Source organism: Polyodon spathula, chromosome 6 (genome assembly GCF_017654505.1).
Source record: "Polyodon spathula isolate WHYD16114869_AA chromosome 6, ASM1765450v1, whole genome shotgun sequence".
Lineage (NCBI taxonomy): Eukaryota > Metazoa > Chordata > Actinopteri > Acipenseriformes > Polyodontidae > Polyodon > Polyodon spathula.
In genome coordinates, this window is record NC_054539.1 from 75907553 (window position 1) to 75933945 (window position 26393).

General features: G+C 41.4%; 1 protein-coding gene across 3 annotated transcripts in view; it reads left to right on the plus strand.

Annotated features, from left to right (window-relative positions):
* The window catches only part of LOC121317642 (connector enhancer of kinase suppressor of ras 3-like), an 80331-nt gene that overhangs the window by 43097 nt on the left and 10841 nt on the right, over nt 1-26393 (plus strand). For 2 of the 3 annotated variants that reach the window (XM_041253789.1, XM_041253790.1), the window contains 9 exons: nt 119-167; nt 11947-12000; nt 12537-12573; nt 13179-13351; nt 14426-14499; nt 18336-18407; nt 20653-20705; nt 23248-23345; nt 24042-24408. In XM_041253789.1, coding sequence (XP_041109723.1) covers nt 119-167; nt 11947-12000; nt 12537-12573; nt 13179-13351; nt 14426-14499; nt 18336-18407; nt 20653-20705; nt 23248-23345; nt 24042-24408 — 977 coding nt within the window. Of the gene's footprint in view, nt 1-118; nt 168-11946; nt 12001-12536; nt 12574-13178; nt 13352-14425; nt 14500-17797; nt 18299-18335; nt 18408-20652; nt 20706-23247; nt 23346-24041; nt 24409-26393 lie in introns of those variants that run through there. The other variant, XM_041253791.1, reaches the window with a different exon arrangement.

Below are 26393 nucleotides of genomic sequence, written 5' to 3' on the forward strand. Positions count from 1 at the left end.
CATTTCATTGTATATTTAATAAAATAAACATTTACAGCAATTTACTGAAATCACAGCTTATTTGAGAAATAGTCCATGTAGCACAACTCCAGTGACTGTGTTCTCTTTCTCTGCACAGGTGCAGCTACCCAGTGAGACTCAGGCCCTCTTCTGCTTATTTAGAGCAGGTGAGTGACTTGTTGCAGTTGCTCTAATCTGGTGGAATTGTGTCACACCTTAAGATTTTCATCAGTTTCCACGCACACCAACACTCAGGAATGCAACTGGTTTACCAGCTTTATGGAATGTGACTGGAGTTGTACTTCTTTGTGGTTTTTTTATGTTCAGTTAAATTGGTCTTGTGATCAATTCTGTAAGTATACACTGGACAGTTTGGTTTAAAAAGGACATGTGCCCAGTCGGTTTAATAAATGACAGCTTCAGATGTGGTTAACTTAATACTAGTTATGTTGCCATTGGTATTGATAGCATTATCTGTTTCTATTAAACACATGCATACAATGTGTTATACATGCATACAATGTGATATACATGCATACAGTAAATTTCATGCTGGCTATCTGTCGGAATAGATTGTCAGGAAAATAGAAATATAGTTCAAGAAAAACAAAAACAAGAAATGCTTCAGGGCATGAGAGTGCTTATTGAAAACTCAGACTGCATGAATATCCCTAGTCTGTCCAAATCACAAAGCTGCAGACAGCTATGATTCCTGTTCAGCTCAGGTGGTTTCCAACACATGCTTCTACCAATTCTTTGTAGGATTTAAGAATTTGCAGCACAATCTCCCTTATTTTATATCTGAATATAGCAACACAGGACACATGCTGTGGTAAAACACATGCCTTGGGTCTAAAAGTTCATTAGCTATTCTTTTCAGCAAGTTTAGGGGATATTTTAAGTACAGCTGGAAAACCTATTTCCAGCAACAACAAAAAAAGAGCTCAAACAGAGCAGCCAAGCAATCTAATATGAGAGCTGTATAGGGGAGGCCAGAGGTGACTGTTGAGTTACTGCACAACCACATTTAAAATGCTTGAGTGAGGAGAGTCAGCCTGAAAAAGTGGAGTTTGTGATGGCATTAGTGACAGCAAAGAGAGCTTGGATGGTTGTTAATGTGTGGTATTCTCAGATATGGTTTTATGCCGCTGCCAGCACACTACGCTCATCCTGGGTATTTGGGCCCATCTCTGAATGTTGTTGTCACTTGGCAAGTGCCTTCATCCTTTTGAACTTCCTGTGGTTCTCAACAGGGACAAATTATGTCAATTATTACAAAAAAAAATAAACCCTACTGACTTTAGCGAGTATTATGTTTGATGCAACAGCTAATCAATACAGTGGCTGGGATTTGTAAATGGTTCCACTTGATCAGTTTATAGCAAGTGATCAAGTGCTAGTGTTGGATGCCATATCTCACAATGTAGTTCTGTCTAATCTGATCCCATCAGCAGTCTGTGTAAGAGTAGACTAGAGAATGGCCCAACTAATTCATTGCTGCTAATCTCAAGAATCGCTGTGTGCTCTTTATTAAGAGAAGACTTTCAACCCCTTTAATAATGTAGAGGCAGCATAATGAATAGGCTTGCACATTGCAAGTGTATGAGAAGATGAGTCGGTATCTGAGTGCACCTGCAGTATGAGTTTAATGATACTTCGAGGGCTTTTGGTAGGCTTCCTTTTGGCACTATTGAACACCACGGGATTTGAAACTTGTCCCAGAAAGCATGTCATTCCACTGGTGTGATCCCACTGAAGAGGACAAAATGTATCCCACAGTAGATATACCGCTTAATCTTTTTTTAATATGTTGATAAAACAATGTAATTAAAGTGAATAAAATAAGTCAGAAATATGAAAGTGACACATTATTACAGGGGTTGCAGGTAAGTGATAAACACAAGACAAGTACAAAAGGGAGTGAATTACCTGTCAAAATACTTTATATAAAACAACAAAAAAAAACACATCAGTGTGATGCTGCTTTCCGCTTGGCCAATCTACAGCAATCATTACTTTGTGCAAGAATTTCCTGTGACATCTGACATGCTGTTGTTAGTCTGTGGAGCTGTGTGGAGTTGCTTCTTATGCAAATTACTGGGTATGTGATCTCAACCATTTCCAGCAGCTGCATTGTGACTTGCTGTTCTGTGGTATGTGAAGGGGAAATTGTTATACTGTTGGGTTTGATTGTTGTTTTGCTCATTTGTGAAATGTGAAGTTCTGATCTCTTACAATTAGAAGCTGCCGGCGTGGTGTATTGTTTAGTTCCTTAAAACTAAAGCATAAGGGAACTGGGTAAATGCTGGTGAAAGCATGATTAAACGTAATGAGTTTGTATCCAATAGCGATGAATGTACAGTGCTATGTCATGTTAGTAGGAGATGTCAATGAGTGCACACTGAAGAAGGACGAAAAGGTTCATTTGGGCTGGGTTGCCCTGGTGGGGTCAGGCAGGAAGAGAAATCAAGCCAGTGTGGTACAGTAATCTACCTCTTTTATTCTGGTGGGATTGGGAAGATGCAGGGTCAGGCAGGAAGAGAAATCAAGCCAGTGTGGTACAGTAATCTACCTCTTTTATTCTGGTGGGATTGGGAAGATGCAGGGTCAGGCAGGAAGAGAAATCAAGCCAGTGTGGTACAGTAATCTACCTCTTTTATTCTGGTGGGATTGGGAAGATGCAGTGAATGAGAGGGTGTGTGTGTGTGGGAGGGCACTGACTTGAGTAGAGGGTCACATCCAGTTAATGAAGGACAGAAGTGGGTGTGGTGCAAGTCGGGGGGGGAGGGTTCTTTTCAGTTAATTTTGTTAGGAATGGTTTACAAAGATGTATGCATGCACTGTAAAATGATTGTGTCACCAAAGTTGAATGGATGGATAGCAGTAAACTGTGCTTTATAAACTCAGAAAGAATGTTACACACCATTGGGGTGTCTCTTATTGTATACAAGATCTCATGCAGTCTGGGTGAGAGGACTGCAAAGCAAAGCTTGAGCAGATCTGGCTGTGCAAACTGTGTTTAAAACATGTCTCTTATAATAAGATAAACCCAGCACACAACTTAACCGATTACAAATCCTTGTAGTCAAAAAGAGTTGTGTTTTTAACTCTGGACATGGGTGCAGTGTGCTCTGTGCACAGGATGACATCTGCACACAGGTTACACGCGCCACTGGGGTTGTTGCTAATCTGCAATGATGATTGGTGGATTTCTTGTACTGTAGAGCATGCTTCTGAAATGTTCTTGATTTACTTTGTGATTTTGGATTTGAGTGTCATCTTTGTGTGAGCGATGGTTAAAAACCCAAGACACGCACACCCTGGGTCAGTCTAACGCTACTTCACTCTCACTTCTCTCAACACATGTTGTGTTACCTAGGCTGCAGTGTTTGAGTGGAGAGCCCTACTAAACAAAAAAAAAGGAACTAGGACCAATGTGAAGGCCGCCATTGTAGGGTAGGGCTGATGCAGATGCCTTTACCCAGGGTGACTTACAGTTGTATACAAAAAATACATATCAAGAGTTACAGTATAATTAAGAGCAAGATACAAAATACAATGACTTCAGTCCTAATAAGAGCAAATACAAAACACAGTACGATTTGATATCAGGGCAGTTCAAGAGGAGATAACAGTGTTGATAGTTACATCAGGGTCAGATACGAGTGCAGGTGAAATACAAGATACTACAGATTGGGTTCAGTGCAGGATTAAATACAGTAAAATAGGGAGCAGATAAGTGCAAGTTAAAGTATATTAAAGGTAGAGTGCTATATTGTCCAGAAGAGAAGAGTTTCGTTTTACAGGTGTTGTCTGAAGAGGTGTGTCTTCAGTAGGCGCCAGAAGGTGGTCAGGGATTGGACAGTCCTGACATCCGTAGGAAGGTCGTTCCACCACTGCGGGGCGAGGGTGGTGAAGGAGCGGGCTCTGGAGGCAGAGAAGAGGGGTAGAGGAGGTACAGCCAGTCTTCTAGTGCAGGCGGAGCAGAGAGGTCAGGTGGGGGTGTAGGGAGAGATGAGGGTCTGGAGATAGCTGGGTGCAGTCTGGTAAAAGGCATCGGTAGGCGAGTACAAGAGTCTTGAAGTGGATGCGAGCGGTGATCGAGAGCCAGTGGAGTAGCGTGGGAGAAGTGGAGTACTGGTGAGGAAGGGTGGGATTCTTCATATGTTGCTCAGTAAGAATCTGCAGGTGCATGCTAGAGTGGAGATATATTGGGAGTAGGTGAGGCAGGGGTCCAGGGTTAATCCAAGGTTCTTGGCTGAGGAGGAGGGAGAGAGCGTGGTAGATTCTAGAGGAATGGAGATAGAAAGATAAGAGGAGGGGGAAGATGAGGAGGGGAAGAAAAAGAAGTCAGATTTCATTGAGTTTGAGGTGTTGTGAGTGCATCCAGGAGGAGATAGCAGACAGACAGGTAGAGATATGGGAGGGGGTGGTGGGTTCAGAGGGGGGAAGGAGAGGAAGACCGGAGCATCATCAGCATAGAAATGGTATGAGAAGCCATAGGATGCAATGAGGGGCCAGAGAGTGGGTGTAGAGAGAGAACAGGGGAGGACCCAAGACTGGTCCTTGGGGGACGCCTGTTGAGATAGGGTGAGGTGTGGAGGTTGAGCTGCACCAGGTTACCTGGTAGGTGTGGTTGGAGAGGAAGGAGCAGAATCAGGCCAGAGCAGTACCAGAGATTCCCAGGTCAGCAAGAGACGGTAGGAGAATAGAGTGATCGACAGTGTCAAAGGCAGCAGAGAGATCAAGGAGAATTAGGACAGAGAGGAGAAGCAGCACGGGCAGGGTTTAGCGAGTTAGTGATAGACAGGAGTGCAGTTTCAGTGGAGTGAGCAGAGCGGAAACCAGATTGGAAAGTTGGCAATGTACTGCTGTCAGAGGAGATAGAGGAGGGAGGAGGAGGAGGGGGGGAGAAGGTGTTGAATAGTTTCTGGGAGTTGTTAGTGGAGGTTTGGATAATAGATTGGAAATAGGAGCCTTTAGCAGGGAGGAGAGGAGAGGAGAAGGAGGAGGAAGGAGTGGTAGCAAAGTCTATAGAGAGTTGGGAGAAGGAGTCGATAGGAGGGAGGTGAGAGAGAGCGGTGGAGGCAAGGACAGAGGGGGAGAGTGAGCAGAGGTTACGGCTCCAGGTGACAGTGGGGGTAGGTGGAGTAGGGAGAGGGAAAGAGACAGAAAAAGAGATGAAATAGTGATCAGAGGGGTGACAGAGAGGGTGGTGGGGCAGCATGCCCTGGAGAAGGTGGGGTCCAGTTGACGGCCAGTTTTGTGGGTAGGGGGGGGTGCAGAGAGAGAAGTTGAAGGAGTGAAGGAGAGGAAGGAATTCAGCAGAGTGTGTGGGTTTTGGAGAGATGGATATTGAAATCAGTTGGGGTAGACAGAGGGGAGGAAGGAGAGGAGATAGTTGAGTTCATCGAGAAAGTGAGTGAGAGGTCCAAGGGGAAGGTACAGTAGAATTAACAGGAGTTGACAGGGAGAGGTTAGTTGGACAGCATGAAATTCAGCAGGTGTTAACAGAGAGTGAGGAGAGGTCAGAGGACAGAAAACGGGAGTGAGAGGACAGAATAACAGGGATGTGAGACACAGTCATAGCAGGACAGGTGAGACAGATAGGTACAGTAGTAGTGGGGGCAAGAGCGGTGGGGGGAGGGTACAAACCTTTCTATTATTTGGCGTCTCCGAAAGCACTGCTAGGTTCAGAATTTCTCCAACAGCCTCTCTTCGCAGATCTCTCCTCACTGGGTAGGGCTGCGAAATAGGATATGAAATGTCTAGCCCTTTAGGGTATAGTTCAATTCATTTTGCTAGGATTATTTTTTTTCCATAGCTTTAGTGCTGAAGGGCCATGCCACAACTATAAAACACTGTAGAAATACCAAAATAAACTTTTTTTCCCAAAGAATTTTACTAGTTTCTTTTGGACATTTATATAATCGCCCTTTAACACTGGTAAAAATGTAGAATGCCCATTGTGTACTGTTACTCTTAAGACAAACAGTGATGCAAAATGATATCATATTTATTTCATGCTGTTCTATACTGTCCACATTCATTCCATCCTCATTAAAGCAATCTCCTAGGGATGTAATCGCTTTTTTGTCACGTAGGATGTAAAATGAATAGGATATAGCTAGGCTAGGAGCCAGGGTGTGTTATCCATATGTGAGGAAAGATGCCTTTTGACAAGCTGCATCAGTGACTGTTGCAAAAACAGCAACAGGGATTATTACGCTTTTTATCACAGGATTTTACAGCCCTAGAAACGGCATTGTTCTGTTTCAAGAGGCCAAAACGTGGTATTAATTAAAGGGAAGGATGCGTTTCAGACACAAATCTGCTTTTGAAAAGAACGGCTTCTTTAGGATTTATGTGCCAGACTAGACCTGTGTAATAATAAGACTGCCAGTACCTGGAGGCTTGCTGTTCCACACATCTGTGTAATAGAAGGGCTGCAGTTCAGTTAAGGGGTTCTGGTAATACCATAAAATGCGTTGCTCATTGCCATGAGGAAAACTGCATTTTTGCAATATTGACAGGAAAGCTCATGTTCAAGAAGACCTAACTGTAGTCCTGGGAGCATTGCTTTCTCTGGCCAGCATTCCTGTCAATCTGCTTAAAACCCTGTTGAGGGGTCTGATCGTAGTTTTGAAGATCTTCCAGTCAGCAGCACTAGTTACCTCTGTTTGAAGAGCATTCCAGTTACACACTCAAGAGAGAATGCCAGCATTTCATTTCACAACACTCAATGCAATTCATAACTCCTGGAAAGTACAGGGTTTTACACACTACCGTATGACATCTCCAGCTCAGATATGCAAAGCGCTATTATGCATATCTAACATTCTTTCCGAGTTGGTTGTCTTTTTTTTCCATTCGCAGACACGAAATGCCATATAAAGGTAAGCAAAAACCACCAAGCGCGGTTGAAAAAGGATTGTGTCTAATTATGACAAGTGGTTCAGTATAGTTATCTCCAGAGAGCGTGACATATGAGACACACTCCTTAACCCAACAGCACAAGCACATGTACATGCTGCTCTCTCAGCACTTCTCATGAAATAAGAAAAGGGGTGGCCATTGTAATTGTAAATGTTAAATGTCATCTTCACCACTGGGAGTGTGATTGAGCAGAAGCTCTGTGTAAGACACTTGCCTTGATGCTGGCAAGTTTAACAAAGAGACAAGGCAGCACCCTTTTATTCTTAATGGGAATAGTGTGGTTTAGTGTTGAGCTTAATCAGAAACAAAAACAAAATTATCAGAAACAAAATTCTAGAACTTGAAGCTACTGCACTAACAGGTAACTATGATGTGATAGGTGTTACAGAAACGTGGTTATCTGAGAGTGACGAATATAATATTTGTGGGTATACACTGTATAGGAAAGACAGGCAGGACAGAAGAGGAGGAGGGGTAGCGCTATACATAAGAAACAGTCTTGAAGCCCAGGTGTTAAACCTGGACAAAGAAAATAAAACCGAATCAATATGGGTCAGAATAACAGACAAAAATTCAAAAGCATAATAATAGGAGCATGCTATAGACCGCCAGATTCAGACGGTGAGCACAATAATCTGTTATACAATGACATTAGAAATGTGTGTAGCAAAGGAGAAGCCATACTAATGGGGGATTTCAACTTCCCCCAAATAAAATGGGAAAACCCGGTGGGTAGCGCGAAGGATGAAATAGAAATGGTGGAAATGACAAATGACTGCTTCCTAACACAATTTGTGAAGGCACCCACTAGAGGGGAGGCATGCCTTGATTTAGTCTTTTCAAATAACGAAGATAGAATAACTAAAACAGAGGTCAGAGAACCACTGGCAAACTCAGACCATAACATGGTCTCATTTGAAGTGTTTTTTAAATCCCCAGAAGTAAAGACTAAAGTTAAGGTTTACAATTTTAGAAAAGCAAACTATGACGGCATGAAACAGAGACTAACAGAAGTAGATTGGAGTAAAATAGAGAAAACACCCACAGAAGAAGGATGGTTGTTCTTCAAAAATGTAGTACTAGAGGCGCAAAACAATTATATCCCTAAAGTAGACAAATCTAAATGTAAAACTAAATTGCCAAAATGGTTTAATAGATCAATTAAAAAAAAATATTCAGCGAAAAAAGGCACTTTACAGAGCATTAAAAAAGGACCAAAAAGAAAGTACGCAGAAAGAGTACACGGAACTGCAAACGCAAGTCAAAAAGGAAGTTAGAAAGGCCAAGAGAGAAATAGAAATGAACATTGCTAAGGGAGCTAAAACCAATTCCAAAATGTTTTTCCAATATTACAACAGCAAGAGAACATTCAAAGAGGGGATTAAATGTTTAAGAGATACAAATGGCAAAATCGTAGAGGAAGAAAAAAAAATAGCAAATATGTTAAATGATTACTTTTCACAAGTTTTTACAAAGGAAGATACTGACAACATGCCCCACATGTCATCCAGTTCCTATCCAGTTTTAAATAACTTTAGCATAACTGAGGCAGAAGTGTTAAAGGGACTAGGAGCTCTTAAAATAAACAAATCCCCTGGGCCGGACGAGATCCTCCCAGTAGTACTCAAAGAAATGAAAGAAGTAATTTACAAACCGCTAACCAAGATCATGCAGCAGTCTCTTGACACAGGGGTGGTACCGACAGACTGGAAAATTGCAAACGTAATACCGATCCACAAAAAGGGAAACAAAACTGAACCAGGTAACTACAGACCAGTAAGCCTGACTTCTATTATATGCAAACTTATGGAAACTATAATAAGATCCAAAATGGAAAATTACCTATATGGTAACAGGGTACTGGGAGACAGTCAACATGGTTTTAGGAAAGGGAGATCGTGCCTAACTAACTTGCTTGATTTTTTTGAGGATGCAACATCGATAATGGATAATTGCAAAGCATATGACATGGTTTATTTAGATTTCCAGAAAGCTTTTGACAAAGTCCCGCACAAAAGATTAATTCTCAAACTGAACGCAGTTGGGATTCAAGGAAACACATGTACATGGATTAGGGAGTGGTTAACATGTAGAAAACAGAAAGTACTGATTAGAGGAAAAACCTCAGAATGGAGTGTGGTAACCAGCGGTGTACCACAGGGATCAGTATTAGGTCCTCTGCTATTCCTAATCTACATTAATGATTTAGATTCTGGTATAGTAAGCAAACTTGTTAAATTTGCAGACGACACAAAAGTAGGAGGAGTGGCAAACACTGTTGCAGCAGCAAAGGTCATTCAAAATGATCTAGACAAGATTCAGAACTGGGCAGACACATGGCAAATGACATTTAATAGAGAAAAGTGTAAGGTACTGCACGCAGGAAATAAAAATGTACATTATAAATATCATATGGGAGATATTGAAATTGGAGAAGGAATCTATGAAAAAGACCTAGGAGTTTTTGTTGACTCAGAAATGTCTTCATCTAGGCAATGTGGAGAAGCTATAAAAAAGGCTAACAAGATGCTCGGATACATTGTGAAAAGTGTTGAATTTAAATCAAGGGAAGTAATGTTAAAACTGTACAATGCACTTGTAAGACCTCATCTTGAATATTGTGTGCAGTTCTGGTCACCTCGCTATAAAAAAGATATTGCTGCTCTAGAAAGAGTGCAAAGGGCGACCAGAATTATTCCAGGCTTAAAAGGCATGTCATATGCAGACAGGCTAAAAGAATTGAATCTGTTCAGTCTTGAACAAAGAAGACTACGTGGCGACCTAATTCAAGCATTCAAAATTCTAAAAGGTATTGACAGTGTCGACCCAAGGGACTTTTTCAGCCTGAAAAAAGAAACAAGGACCAGGGGTCACAAATGGAGTTTAGAAAAAGGGGAATTCAGAACAGAAAATAGGAGACACTTTTTTACACAGAGAATTGTGAGGGTCTGGAATCAACTCCCCAGTAATGTTGTTGAAGCTGACACCCTGGGATCCTTCAAGAAGCTGCTTGATGAGATTTTGGGATCAATAAGCTACTAACAACCAAACGAGCAAGATGGGCCGAATGGCCTCCTCTCGTTTGTAAACTTTCTTATGTTCTTATGTTCTTATGTTCTTAATTGTGGTCTCAACTTCCTATTCCCTGTTCTTCATATGAACCCCATACAGGGCTGGTGGTTTAGTGCAGTGTTTCCCAAAGTGGGTTTGTGACAGGTCGCCAAACAATCTACAAAATTAATGCAGAACGAAAAATGTCGAATCCTACTTGCAGCTCAAAGAAACAAACAAGTCTTGCAATAACCGTCCTTCCTCACTGAGAAAAGCACCCCCTTGCTGATTTTATTGATGATAAGAATTGGCTTTATTAGCTGCCATACCTTGCAGATGTATTCACTGACCTAAACAAATTACATTTAGCAATGCAGGGAAAAGGTGGTAATATTTTAAGCAGCATTGCAAAATTGAGGCATTCAAAGTAAAGCTGCAACTGTGACAGAAATGAATGACAGAATACCATTATGAAATGTTCCCACTTCTGTCTGAATTTCTTCTGTTTGATATCTCCATTACCAAATGGGTAATTAACCAGCATTTAAAAGCCCTTTACAATAAGTTTCAGGACTACTTTCCTAGAAACCCACATGATGAGTATGGCTGGGTTGCTGGTCCTTTTTGTCGCGGACGTAGCAAATCTCTCTTCCATCCCGACTGGTCACAGCTCATCTATCTGTCATGTGACATTTAACAATTTACCTCTGAAGAAGGTGTGGCTCCTTGTAGGCAAATACCCAGAACTCGCTGGTAAGGACATTTTCAGTTTTACTGCCATTCACCAGCACCTGTATTGTAGGATGTGTCAGTAGTGACAGGCTTAATCTTTGATAGGTTGTCAGTTTGTTTGCAATTGAATATTAAAACTTGTATTCAGTGTGTTTCAACACCATTTTAAATTGGTATGTTAGTTTAATACCATGTTGAAATAATAATTAATTTGATAAAAGCAAACATTTTATCAACCTGTAAAACTATCAAAACCTGAATGCTTATAGTGTAGTTACAAATAAATGAAACTTTGCTTTTTGATTGGTTAAGTATTTAAGTTAAAATACCGAAGTGAATAATTTTGGGTCATGGATTAATTATTTTTGTGTTCATTTGGATTGCCAATCAAAAAGTTTGGGAAACACTGGTCTAGTGGTTAGAGAAAGGGGCTTGGTACCAGGAGGGTCCCTGTTCAATCCCAGCTCAGCCACTGACTCGCTGTGTGTGAGCCTGAGCAAGTCACTTCACCTCCTTGTGCTCTTCCGTCCTTCGGCTGAAACGTAAAAATTATAAGTCACTTTGGATAAAAGCATCTGCTAAATGACTAGATAATAATAATGCTGTATTAATAGTAACAGTAGTAAGGTTGCTTAATACTTGATTTGTATGTGAATGGTATAATAACCAATCCTTCAAAAATATCCTTGCTGTTTAGTTTCCAGACTTTGTATTTAAAACAAATGGTGCAAGCTGTGAATCCGTCTGTCCCTGATTCAGTTTCTGTCAGGAGGTATTAAACAAGGTATTTATTTTATTTTAAAACTAAGCAGTCTACAGGAAAGATATATTTATTTTTTGTTCAACCCCTTGTTGGTTACACACTTCTAGATTTGACCCTGCAACATTAGAAGTGAAACTAAAGATACTGTATCTTGGTGTGTGTGTTTCCAAATGAAAACATTTGCTTGTCTGCGACATCATTTCCTTCCACAAAGCTGACCACAGTTGGCTTCATGTTTAGCAGAACCAGCCAATGAACCAAATCTTCAAAGCGGATAAAAAAGAAATCTAGAAGGGTAGTGGTGTCACCGTCATCGTCATCGTCATCGTCATCGTCATCATCATCATCATCATCATCATCATCATCATCATCATCATCATCATCATCATCATCATCATCATCATCATAATAATAATAATAAGCAGGTATAGTTTTTAATTTTAAAGCATTGTTGTTTCTTTCAGTCTGCTTTTCCTGTCTCTCTGGTGTCTCCAATGGCAGCTGATTCCTACAACCCTGTGAGTAGATGTGATGTTCTTTATATTATCATCCTTCTTCAGTGTTCTTAGAAGCCAGCCTATCAGAATGCTGTAGCTGGAAATCTGAAAATTGGGCAGAAATGTGGCTCCCTGACAGTCAGCCCCCTAACCCATGTACATTTCTTACTCCACTTAGGAGGATCTGCTGAGCCGCTCAGTTCAGCGTCAACAGACATCAAGCCAGCAAATCAGACTTAGCTAAAATGAGTGTGGATTGTTAGTTCAAAACATTCTTCTGCAATGTCTGCTTTAAAATTGACACTTTATTTCAAACTGCAGAGCTCTGGTTTGAAGTTACAAACCATCGTGTGAAACAGGATGTTCCAGTAAAAACCCCTAATCAACTGTGTGTGTGTGAGTGGCTGACAGCAGATCTAACTAATAGGCTGTATGCACAAGCTTGCTGCTACAGTGTGCCTGGCTGGCTGTGAGCTCTGATTTCAGTGTTTTCCTGGCTGCACATCATCCATCCATCCATCCATCTTCCTACAGTCTGCATCTTCTCCTTCTCACAGGTCTCCTTGCGTATCAAGTCAAAGAAGAGAAGTCGAGGTAAGATACAATGAGCGCGCTTTCAATGTGCCGGGACACTGTTTGAATCTGTTGTTTGGTGTGAGTTTTAGGGTTGAACTGTGAACAGCTTCAGTAGAATCCATGTCTGAGCTGCAGTGCACGAATGTACTGGTGTTCTGAAGTCATTTGGAATGACTGTAAACATGCCTCTGTTCATTTGATAGTATGGAATGAGTCAGACATATAACTCTGTATGCACCATTTTTGGACTGTTGACAAAAAATGTCTTTGTTTCTTTTTTTAGATAAAAAAAAAAAAAAAAAAAAAAAAAAAAATTCAGTGAATTGACATTTTAAAACCAGAAACAAACAGCTCAGCATGCTAATTTTAATGTGTGCTTAAGTTTTTTCCTAACAATTGTTTTCTATTTATAATAAGAGCTTGTTCTTAGAATACAAACTCAAGCCCTACCCCTGTTTCTTGTTATTATTGTTCCTCATGTACCCCCTTGGTTTCATTATGTCTGTGATGCATGTGACTGTTCTGCCGCTCAGTGCTGTTGTGTGTTAGACATTTGCACAGTGGCAGGTATCAGACTCTGTCATATCCACTGTATGGTGATTGCTGTGCTTGTGTGGCTGCAGGGGATGCTGTAACAATGAGCAGGCGGAGGATATCGTGTAGAGAACTGGGACAAGTGGACTGCCAGGGGTGGCTCTATAGGAAGAGAGACACCAAGGGCTTCATAGGAATCAAATGGAAAAAGTACTGGTTTGTGCTAAAGAAAACTGCTCTGTACTGGTACAGCAGCCAGATGGTGAGTACGCTGTTGTATTGACTTGCAGAATTAAGTGTTTCGTCAAGTCTTTACTAGGATACAGATCTGAATGGCAAGTCTTTTCAGACTATGAAGAGACCACTTTTTCTGCTGTTGAAGAAATGTGTAAAAAAACAAGCAAGACTACCTTCTATATTTCTAAGTCAGACAGGGTTTACCTTCTGTCTTTATGCGTTTTGAATAACGTTTGGTTCTGCTCACAATCATGTCTCCATACGCAGCAGAAAACAACATATTCCACCTTCCTCCTTTCTGCAGCAATTTTGTTTTAGAACTACTTGTTTTGTGTTTTTTAGAGAAACGGAACATGGTGTTTATTGCTTCAGTAATGGGCTGTTCCTTTTTCATTTAATTTTTTTAAATAATAAAAACAACATGCTCTTAGAATAATATGAAACAACTTAAAAATATCAAATGAAATGTGTGAGTTGGTTATGTCTAGTTTGGTAACTTTATTGCTTGTGTTATTCCTTTCTGAAAAATAATATATGCTAGGATAAGAAAATATTATTAATACATGTTTATTTATTTTATTTTTTATTTTTTATTTATTTGTTATATTCAGGCCATTAGATGGAAAATCTAAATCTATAATCATAACAGGCAGCAATGTATGAAACAAACGAAGCTCCCCTGTCTCAGTAGTTGAATTTGGTCTTAGGACTTTTCTAAATTAAAATAGAATTGAGAAAACAACAGTACGCAAACATGAATTATAATACATGTGCATTAAATGGTTTTGATAACGCTATGAAAAGTGCGTTGTTGCTGTCAGTTCGGTAGCTTTTTGCGATGGTTTTACGTTATATTTCCTGTTGTTTTTTGTCTAATTGTCGGTGCTTTCATGAAAGCTCTTTCTGGGTTCTATTTACTCTCACATTATTCACAGGCTGTTTAAAAAAAAACAAAAAAAAAAAAAAACAACTGGTGCTTCTTCGCTTGCAGTTCACACATCATTGCAAAGTGCACTTTAATCTTGTAGCCACACATGCTCATTCTTCAGTAATGTAAATGCTGTCTAACTGAATGTTAATATGTATATTTTTATTACAGGCAGACAAAGCAGAAGGGTTCATAAACTTGGCTGATTTTACAGTGGATCGGGCAACAGAATGCAAAAAAAAGCAGTAAGTGTTTTGTGTTGTTTTTATTCTCATGAAAATTGAGTCCTCTTCATCTTTTCATAGCGAGAGCCCAAAGTTTCACACCAGGGTCTTCAAGGCTTGTGTTGTCATGGGAAAGCTCTTCCTTATCTAATAGTTGTTATGCAGTCCTTAGGGGAATAAGCTCTAGTGATAGCAGCTGACCTGTTACAATTAGTGATAATGGCTGTCTTTACTGAGAGGTCAAGGGTCACATGAACAGTGAAGAGCGAGTGATTATCTCGGCTCTTGGCGAGTTCTCCTTCAAGGACAGGATGGAAGCTTGTTTTTGGGGTATTATGGGAAGGTTTGTGCTTGGCTCTTGTGATTGGCTCACAGCAAGCAGTCTGCTATCAATGGGTATGACACTGAATGTGATAAATAACAGAGCTTACATAATCCTTTGTGCAGCGTGATTCAGTGACAGGGCTGCTGTTTATACCAACTGCAGCAGTGGGGAGGGTGAGCTGTGAAAGAGCATGCTGGTGAATGAGCATGCTGCCTCGGTCTAACTGCACCCTGTTTACATCATTTATCAATGAGACAGGAGGGTGAGCTGTGAAAGAGCATGCTGCCTCAGTCTAACTGCACCCTGTTTACATCATTTATCAATGAGACAGGAGGGTGAGCTGTGAAAGAGCATGCTGCCTCAGTCTAACTGCACCCTGTTTACATCATTTATCAATGAGACAGGAGGGTGAGCTGTGAAAGAGCATGCTGCCTCAGTCTAACTGCACCCTGTTTACATCATTTATCAATGAGACAGGAGGGTGAGCTGTGAAAGAGCATGCTGCCTCAGTCTAACTGCACCCTGTTTACATCATTTATCAATGAGACAGGAGGGTGAGCTGTGAAAGAGCATGCTGCCTCAGTCTAACTGCACCCTGTTTACATCATTTATCAATGAGACAGGAGGGTGAGCTGTGAAAGAGCATGCTGCCTCAGTCTAACTGCACCCTGTTTACATCATTTATCAATGAGACAGGAGGGTGAGCTGTGAAAGAGCATGCTGCCTCAGTCTAACTGCACCCTGTTTACATCATTTATCAATGAGACAGGAGGGTGAGCTGTGAAAGAGCATGCTGCCTCAGTCTAACTGCACCCTGTTTACATCATTTATCAATGAGACAGGAGGGTGAGCTGTGAATGAGCATGCGGCCTCAGTCTAACTGCACCCTGTTTACATCATTTATCAATGAGACAGGAGGGTGAGCTGTGAAAGAGCATGCTGCCTCAGTCTAACTGCACCCTGTTTACATCATTTATCAATGAGACAGGAGGGTGAGCTGTGAACTGCACCCTGTGAGCATGCGGCCTCAGTCTAACTGCACCCTGTTTACATCATTTATCAATGAGACAGGAGGGTGAGCTGTGAAAGAGCATGCTGCCTCAGTCTAACTGCACCCTGTTTACATCATTTATCAATGAGACAGGAGGGTGAGCTGTGAAAGAGCATGCTGCCTCAGTCTAACTGCACCCTGTTTACATCATTTATCAATGAGACAGGAGGGTGAGCTGTGAAAGAGCATGCTGCCTCAGTCTAACTGCACCCTGTTTACATCATTTATCAATGAGACAGGAGGGTGAGCTGTGAATGAGCATGCGGCCTCAGTCTAACTGCACCCTGTTTACATCATTTATCAATGAGACAGGAGGGTGAGCTGTGAAAGAGCATGCTGCCTCAGTCTAACTGCACCCTGTTTACATCATTTATCAATGAGACAGGAGGGTGAGCTGTGAAAGAGCATGCTGCCTCAGTCTAACTGCACCCTGTTTACATCATTTATCCATGTCGTCCATGGTGCTATTGATCTGCTGTTTTCCTTCTGCCTATCGCAACAAGGTGGTGGTCAGGGCACTCTACACTGCAAATCTGCAGAACTAAATATGCCGATGACCTTCAGCGTGGGTCTGGCGACACAAGTGCAACGCAAGATTGACTTTGTTTAAACAAAGCAACATTCCTTGCTACACACGAATTCACATTACTTATTCAAAATTAATTTGTTCTGAGTCTTACGTCATTCGGTATGCCGGTAAACTGGTAGTTACCAACCGGAAAGCAACGTGCTTCTATTGTATATACTGCATGGAAAATGATGACCACTGAACACCCACCCCCCTTCCTTTCTGATATTTCGAGTGCAATTCTTGCTGGAGGAATGAGATTAGAATTACCCTAACTATCACAGGTGTGGTTACGTTCGCCTCCCTACTAAAGACTGAGATTGAGGCAGATTTACTAAACTTCACTTTTGTAAAGTTTTTATGTTTTAGTTTTTTTCTTCAAAAAATAGGTATTCGTAGAATAATCTCACTCGCAGGTTCTCCTGAAATGTTACCTGTGATCCAGTTTCCGAGTAGATTGGACTAAACCGCAGAACTGACCAGCTATAGAACTGCTGCATCGTAGGATGGGAATGACTTCATTGCTGAAATCAAATGGAGTTCAAGAACTCCAGCGCTCTGTTGAACCCTTACTGGCTGCAGGCTGTTGTTCACAACAGATTCTTCACATTAGTTCTGTGGTTTACTGTTGTGGAAGATACTGAGTCAGCCAGGATTGTGTTACCTTGAATATGAGTTGTAAGCACTCTGGTTTCCAGAGGCAGGCTAAAAATGCTACAGTTGGTTCATAAAGAGTTGTAAACTGATCTGGCATCCGGATTGCACTGCATGTTGAAGAACGATTGCACTCAGGATGTATTATTTAGTACCCGAGTTACAGCTTTAAAACAGGCCAGTATTATACAGAACATGTGTTGACACAGATTCAGAGCAATCTGACAACTTTCGTGTGCTGCGCTTGGACCTGTGTGAGCGGCTTTATACAACTAGCTGTTCCTTTTCTAACAGGAAACACTAGGTAACAAGTTGCTGAACAAACACATTGCAGTGTCAATTCCTGGTTTAGTTTTTTTTTTTTTTAAACAGAAAAACTGACTCATTTTAAAATAAGTTGCTCAGGTAAATAACATACATTTGTATTTGTAATGCTGGATGGTTACATTATTATAGCATCTTCATTTCACCCGTAGAGTTTAGTAAGATGAGTAAAGTACAAGAGCAGTTAAATCTGTTACCTTGTTTCTTCTAAAAAGGTCTCAAGGGTTTGATTTATGTTTGATCTTAACACAAGAGTGCAATCGGCACTTTTTTGTTGGTGGTGAAAATCCATTTCAACTGTTAATACAACAACACTAGTAAATGTCTTTCATGTTTTAAATTACCTTTCACTTGCTTGTTACCAATTTTGTAAAAATCAACTGTTTTTTATATACAGGTTCCAAGAGTCCTAGTTTGAGGCAACATTGCTCTATCAAACCCCAAACCTGCCCTAGTCCTGAAACCAAGTTCCAAGCCACAAAGTGGCTTTGTGTTCCCTCAGCTTATTAATTGCTGTCCAACTGTAATCATGGGAAGTCTATTACTGTTCATTACTGCACATACAAATCATTACAAACACAGAAAGTTATTCTAAGATTATTTCTCTATATTACTATAACATATTAGTTGACGAATTGAAAAATAAAATCTGATTTGTCAAGAAAGTTGTATAGACTTCAATTCAAACTTCAGGATAGAGGGCCCTTTTGAAGCAAATACAAAAGCAAATTTTCCAAAAGGAATAAAATACCTTTTACAGTGAACTACAGATCATAACTGCTTTTTCCTGCATGGAAACAACAGATATAAAAATGATACAATTTGAGAACTTGTCTTCCTCATTTTAGATGGATTTGTTTCTTTGTCTGCATGTCATGTTTCATTTCTCAACAATGTTTTATTAATATATGTATGTATATGTATTTGTTGTTTAGTGCGATAAAGGCCAGACACCCTCAGATCAGGACATTCTATTTTGCAGCTGAATCTCCTGAAGAAATGAATAAGTAAGTAACGGGCGTCCAGCCTGCTCTCAGAATGCTCTGTTGGTTTAAGTAAGTAACGGGCGTCCAGCCTGCTCTCAGAAGGCTCTGTTGGTTTAAGTAAGTAACGGGCGTCCAGCCTGCTCTCAGAAGGCTCTGTTGGTTTAAGTAAGTAACGGGCGTCCAGCCTGCTCTCAGAAGGCTCTGTTGGTTTAAGTAAGTAACGGGCGTCCAGCCTGCTCTCAGAAGGCTCTGTTGGTTTAAGTAAGTAACGGGCGTCCAGCCTGCTCTCAGAAGGCTCTGTTGGTTTAAGTAAGTAACGGGCGTCCAGCCTGCTCTCAGAAGGCTCTGTTGGTTTAAGTAAGTAACGGGCGTCCAGCCTGCTCTCAGAAGGCTCTGTTGGTTTAAGTAAGTAACGGGCGTCCAGCCTGCTCTCAGAAGGCTCTGTTGGTTTAAGTAAGTAACGGGCGTCCAGCCTGCTCTCAGAAGTCTGTTGGTTTAAGTAAGTAACGGGCGTCCAGCCTGCTCTCAGAATGCTCTGTTGGTTTAAGTAAGTAACGGGCGTCCAGCCTGCTCTCAGAATGCTCTGTTGGTTTAAGTAAGTAACGGGCGTCCAGCCTGCTCTCAGAATGCTCTGTTGGTTTAAGTAAGTAACGGGCGTCCAGCCTGCTCTCAGAAGGCTCTGTTGGTTTAAGTAAGTAACGGGCGTCCAGCCTGCTCTCAGAAGGCTCTGTTGGTTTAAGTAAGTAACGGGCGTCCAGCCTGCTCTCAGAAGGCTCTGTTGGTTTAAGTAAGTAACGGGCGTCCAGCCTGCTCTCAGAATGCTCTGTTGGTTTAAGTAAGTAACTCCAGCCTGCTCTCAGAATGCTCTGTTGGTTTAAGTAACGGGCGTCCAGCCTGCTCTCAGAATGCTCTGTTGGTTTAAGTAAGTAACGGGCGTCCAGCCTGCTCTGAGTGCTCTGTTGGTTTAAGTAAGTAACGGGCGTCCAGCCTGCTCTCAGAGTGCTCTGTTGGTTTAAGTAACGGGCGTCCAGCCTGCTCTCAGAGTGCTCTGTTGGTTTAAGTAACGGGCGTCCAGCCTGCTCTCAGAAGGCTCTGTTGGTTTAAGTAAGTAACGGGCGTCCAGCCTGCTCTCAGAAGGCTCTGTTGGTTTAAGTAAGTAACAGGCGTCCAGCCTGCTCTCAGAAGGCTCTGTTGGTTTAGCAGCATATTTTGTGATCTGGTTTCAAGCTTTTTGAGATTTAAAAACAGTAAAGAAAAAAAACCCCTTTTTGAGAAGAAAATAAAACATGCAGGTATCAGCTAACTACATGAGTGATTGTGGTAATCCTAAAATAATAATATTGGTCGTTTGGTGCCTGCCACATTTCATTGCACTGCTGTGAATTGTTTGGCCAATACAGCAACACAAAGTGAGAGAGCTGGGAGTACTTCAGACTTCACACATTCTATAGTTATAAAACCGTCTTGTGTTAGTTTTGGTTGTTTTTTGTTGAACATTATGGCAAATCCTATTAAAGTACTGTGTTTTTTTTGGTTTTTTTTAGTCTTTGATTTACAAAACTGTATGTCAGATTTCCTGTGTTGGCAGTGCTCTGCAACAAGAAAAGGAACCCACAGAAACAACTTTCAGTTAGAGTATGTGTTAAAAGTTTTCCTTGTGTAGCGTTACAGTGCTACTACGCAGTGTCTCTTACACTGTATATAATGTAGCCCTATCATTACAGTGTTTGCCAGTTACACGTATTATTCAGGCTGTACTTGATGCATTAAAAATAGCTATTTACAAAATACTGCATTACCACGGTATATTTGTATAAGGGGTAGATTTTGAAGTCTTTAAATTACTTTTGAGTTTGTTGTGTCTGGAAACTGTACCGATTTGTCTGATTATGGTGTATAATGGGTTAAGTCAAACACAGTGTCCAGGTAAAGCTAGCAGACTTTAGTTAACGCTAATCATAAATCTTTGATTTCAAATGAAACTGTCTAAAAGTCAGTATAGTAGATGCATAGCCTTTAGTTATTCATTGCTCTCAAACGGTATACTCCTGGAAAGTACTATTCTACTCTATGAAAAAGCACATACAAATCATTACAACCACAGATAGTTACTAATACTAGCAGGTGATACAAGGACAACCCTAGACTACACTACAGTGCTATAAGTATTCAAAACGTGAAGCAAGGGTCAATTTATACGTAGGACACCTTTTCATTGAAAGGATTTTTTTGATTAAAATGATCTTGGCCTTTTTCTTCCACACAGATGGCTTAATAAACTTGGACTGGCTTCAATCGGGTGTGAGCAGCCAGCTGAAGGTAAAGTCTTTAGAACAGGAAGAAGGTCAATACGGCCAGGTCAATAAGGCTTCTAAAATGTTATTTCTAGAAAACTCAATAACCATTCGATGCTTGTCTACAGATATTTTCTATAGCATATCGTCAGCTGTCAATTACCTCACAGTTTTCCAGAATTTCATTAATTAAGCCAGCCTTGGGCTGAAAAAAAGGCCTGATATACACCTTTTTTTAGTATTATTTACATACAATAGCGTGGCCCTTACTCCTAAAGCATAAGCATGTTCAGTGTACATCCTGCCCAATGCACTGGTTCAGTGTACATCCTACCCAGTGCACTGGTTCAGTGTACATCCTACCCAATGCACTGGTTCAGTGTACATCCTACCCAATGCACTGGTTCAGTGTACATCCTACCCAATGCACTGGTTCAGTACCCACACTGGTTCATCCTACCCAATGCACTGGTTCAGTGTACATCCTACCCAATGCACTGGTTCAGTGTACATCCTACCCAATGCACTGGTTCAGTGTACATCCTACCCAGTGCACTGGTTCAGTGTACATCCTACCCAATGCACTGGTTCAGTGTACATCCTACCCAATGCACTGGTTCAGTGTACATCCTACCCAATGCACTGGTTCAGTGTACATCCTACCCAATGCACTGGTTCAGTGTACATCCTACCCAATGCACTGGTTCAGTGTACATCCTACCCAATGCACTGGTTCAGTATACATCCTACCCAGTGCACTGGTTCAGTGTACATCCTACCCAATGCACTGGTTCAGTGTACATCCTACCCAGTGCACTGGTTCAGTGTACATCCTACCCATGCACTGGTTCAGTGTACATCCTACCCAATGCACTGGTTCAGTGTACATCCTACCCAATGCACTGGTTCAGTGTACATCCTACCCAATGCACTGGTTCAGTGTACATCCTACCCAATGCACTGGTTCAGTATACATCCTACCCAATGCACTGGTTCAGTATACATCCTACCCAATGCACATCCTACCCAGGCACTGGTTCAGTGTACATCCTACCCAATGCACTGGTTCAGTATACATCCTACCCAATGCACTGGTTCAGTATACATCCTACCCAATGCACTGGTTCAGTCTACATCCTATCCAATGCATTGGATTAAGGGGTTACTTGTCAGCTGGAGAGCATTTTGCTGTTGACTCAGCTGGTAGCATACAGGTTCAAATACTGCTTTGGTTCTCCAATGGGTGTGTGCTGCAATAATACTAGATGATAAGCATAATGTATTGTGTCCTGGAATAATTCACTGTATAGTGAAGGGTAGAAAACATGCCTGCCTGTGTTTCTACAGCTACAATTAACTTGTGAACAAGAACAAATCTCTTCTGTAAATGTTATATATACTGTACAGTATTTGGGTGTGTTCTGTGGAAATATTGGTTATTTAAATAGCCGCCTTTCCTGCTTTCGTTGCTGACATGAATAACCAATTAAGATCTTCTATAAAGAGAATCATTGTGGGCTTGTGTGGTAAATATGTGACAGTTAAAAACATTGAGCACTTTCAGTGTACGTTCTGGCATCCCTCAGTCTGGAGATTTTAGAACTGTCCTTTTTTCTGTTAATTTGTTTTGGAGAAAAAAGTCACTAAATTACAAAACAAGAAACCGTAAAACCTCTCTATTAAGGGAAGGAACCAACTAAACTTAACACACCTAATACTACAGGGACGTTTACTTTTGTGTAACAAATTATTACCAAGATCTTTAAAAAATAAAAAAAATAATAAAAATAAAAAAAGTTATTCGTTTAGCCAAATTAGTAAACTTGTTAAGTGAATGCAGTGTTCTAATTTACTCTTTTAGTCAGGAGCAAATCAGCATGCAAAGAAAGGGGCCTTAATTGTGAACTGGCCTTTAAAGAGGAAGCAGCGGGGTTCAGGCAAATACAGCTTTGTTTAAATACAGCGTTCCACGCCCCCATGTGTTGCTAGAGCTGTTTAAATAACATACCTGTCATTGTTATTTTCATTGTTAACATCCTGTCAACTTTGTACACTTAGAACTGTAAAGTCTGTTTCAAAGCTCTTTTCAAAATGGCCGCTCCAGTGGACTGGGGTTTGGGATCTGTCCTCTAAATCACTGCGATTTAAAAAAAACCAAACAAAACAAAACACCCGTAACAAGTGCAGTGGCTTTTGTGTTCTGTACCACATCATGGATCGTTATTGCTGTGTTCCCTGTTTGATAATGTGGGCAATGATCCTTCACTAAAGTTGCAAGGGTAAAAAGCTGTCTGCTGGTTAACGATGAAGAGAGAAATGGCAGGCATGTTGTTTAAACAGTTGTAGTAACAGGTGGGGATGTGGAGCGCGACGTTTCCTGAACCTGCTGCTTCCTTCTTAGGCAAGCCTTTCCTGTACCTTGTCATCATGTTCATAGATTATTCAATTCAATTATGAATGAAATATGATGTTATCCTTCACTGGGGACACTGATGGTATTTCTGCTGTATGTGCTTCAGTAATATATCCTGATAGGCCCGGGGCTAACTAATGCTGTATTTTTTCAGTGAGTCAAGACTGTTGGAGTGAAAGTGATCATGAAGACTCGGACCTGACAGTCGACACACCACCCCCACCCTATTCAGTGCACTCTGCAGTTAAGCCTGTACGTATTTTCTCTCTGTTTTCTTAAGCTTTGTGGTATTCATTTGACTTCAGGGGACAATTGCATAGAGCTTTCTATCATTACAATGAGCACCTGGCAGAATGACATTCCTATAATACCTGCTCTATATACGAATATCCTGCCTTCCAAGGCAATATATACAATACACTACACTGGGTATTAATGTCTTTACCACAGAGTTAAATTCAGCCCATTTTTAATAAAAGAAAACAAACCGGTACAAAACAAGTATGAAACTACATAGAAACACTTTTCAGCTCTTCTGAGTTGGTTGTTATATATATATATATATATATATATATATAATATATATATATATATATATATATATATATATATAATATATATATTTTATATAATTAATTTAATAAAAAAATGCAATTGCACTTTAGAGTAAAGACTTTTATAAAGCACCCTGACTGTGTCATAAATACACACATTTGTATTTGTTATTATTTGTAGTTGTTGAATGTATTAAATAAATACATTTCCCACCCACTGTTTCACAATAGAGACACATACCAATACTGCTAGCCAGAGATAATCATACAGCCCAGACATGTTTTTGAGGAAACTGAAATCGTGCTTCAGCTTCATATGTGGGTTATTGAGTCCAGCAGGATTTTGAAGTGCTTTTGCATTGACTGCAAGTATCTGTGTACTTTGTGCAAACAGGAGGAAACCCTCCCGCCTCCATATTCCTCAACTCCTCCAGGTGCAGGCCGCGACCCCTCCACCTCCCCCAGCAGCACCCTCACTTCTCAGGGCTCTGACGCTTCTGTCTCTAAAGCAGTCTATGAGGATCGCCAGTCATGGCTCGACATCATTAACAGCTCACAAGCCTCCAAGGCCGGGCAGTCGCTCACTTGCTCTGTGCAGATTCACTCCAAACACCCTCAGCCTGACAGCAGTGATCCTGCGGGGGACTCTTCACTAAATACAATAAGCAGATCTCAGGACTCTCCCCTTGAAGAGCTGCTCAACCCCACCAGCTGTGCAGACCCTGCGAAGGAAGTCTCTTTGCTTGGGTCTGTGGAAAGCGGTAAGCATGTCTTTTTTCAATAAAAGCTCTTAGATACTGGTCTGCTTAGGACATCTTAATCCAGCAATTCCTCGTTCTGTATCGGTGTTGCCTTCAGAAATAATGCAAATGCCACATACAAGGGTGGTCAGCTTCAGCACTGACACAGTTCTTTCAAATGTTCACATAATTACAACTCAAAAACAGTGACACCTTCACAAAAATGACATACAAGGGCAGTGCTGTCATGAAGTTATTATAACTCTTAACAATACAGACCTGAATACATGTCTACAAAAAGAACTCCACTTAACACTGCAGAGAGCTGTAGTAGTATAGGAAAGAGAACTCCACTCTCAACACTGCAGAGCACTGTAGCAGTATAGGAAAGAGAACTCCGCTCTCCACACTGCAGAGCACTCTAGCAGTATAGGAAAGAGAACTCCACTCTCAACACTGCAGAGCGCTCTAGCAGTATAGGAAAGAGAACTCCACTCTCAACACTGCAGAGCGCTCTAGCAGTATAGGAAAGAGAACTCCACTCTCAACACTGCAGAGCGCTCTAGCAGTATAGGAAAGAGAACTCCACTCTCAACACTGCAGAGCGCTCTAGCAGTATAGGAAAGAGAACTCCACTCTCAACACTGCAGAGCGCTCTAGCAGTATAGGAAAGAGAACTCCACTCTCAACACTGCAGAGCGCTCTAGCAGTATAGGAAAGAGAACTCCACTCTCAACACTGCAGAGCGCTCTAGCAGTATAGGAAAGAGAACTCCACTCTCAACACTGCAGAGTGCTCTAGCAGTATAGGAAAGAGAACTCCACTCTCAACACTGCAGAGCGCTCTAGCAGTATAGGAAAGAGAACTCCACTCTCAACACTGCAGAGCACTCTAGCAGTATAGGAAAGAGAACTCCACTCTCAACACTGCAGAGCACTCTAGCAGTATAGGAAAGAGAACTCCACTCTCAACACTGCAGAGTGCTCTAGCAGTATAGGAAAGAGAACTCCACTCTCAACACTGCCACTCTCAACACTGCAGAGCGCTCTAGCAGTATAGGAAAGAGAACTCCACTCTCAACACTGCAGAGCGCTCTAGCAGTATAGGAAAGAGAACTCCACTCTCAACACTGCAGAGCACTCTAGCAGTATAGGAAAGAGAACTCCACTCTCAACACTGCAGAGCACTCTAGCAGTATAGGAAAGAGAACTCCACTCTCAACACTGCAGAGCGCTCTAGCAGTATAGGAAAGAGAACTCCACTCTCAACACTGCAGAGCGCTCTAGCAGTATAGGAAAGAGAACTCCACTCTCAACACTGCAGAGCACTCTAGCAGTATAGGAAAGAGAACTCCACTCTCAACACTGCAGAGCGCTCTAGCAGTATAGGAAAGAGAACTCCACTCTCAACACTGCAGAGCGCTCTAGCAGTATAGGAAAGAGAACTCCACTCTCAACACTGCAGAGCGCTCTAGCAGTATAGGAAAGAGAACTCCACTCTCAACACTGCAGAGCGCTCTAGCAGTATAGGAAAGAGAACTCCACTCTCCACACTGCAGAGCACTCTAGCAGTATAGGAAAGAGAACTCCACTCTAGCAGTATAGGAAAAAGAGAACTCCACTCTCAACACTGCAGAGCGCTCTAGCAGTATAGGAAAGAGAACTCCACTCTCAACACTGCAGAGCACTCTAGCAGTATAGGAAAGAGAACTCCACTCTCAACACTGCAGAGCACTCTAGCAGTATAGGAAAGAGAACTCCACTCTCAACACTGCAGAGCTGCTCTAGCAGTATAGGAAAGAGAACTCCACTCTCAACACTGCAGAGCGCTCTAGCAGTATAGGAAAGAGAACTCCACTCTCAACACTGCAGAGCGCTCTAGCAGTATAGGAAAGAGAACTCCACTCTCAACACTGCAGAGCACTCTAGCAGTATAGGAAAGAGAACTCCACTCTCAACACTGCAGAGCGCTCTAGCAGTATAGGAAAGAGAACTCCACTCTCAACA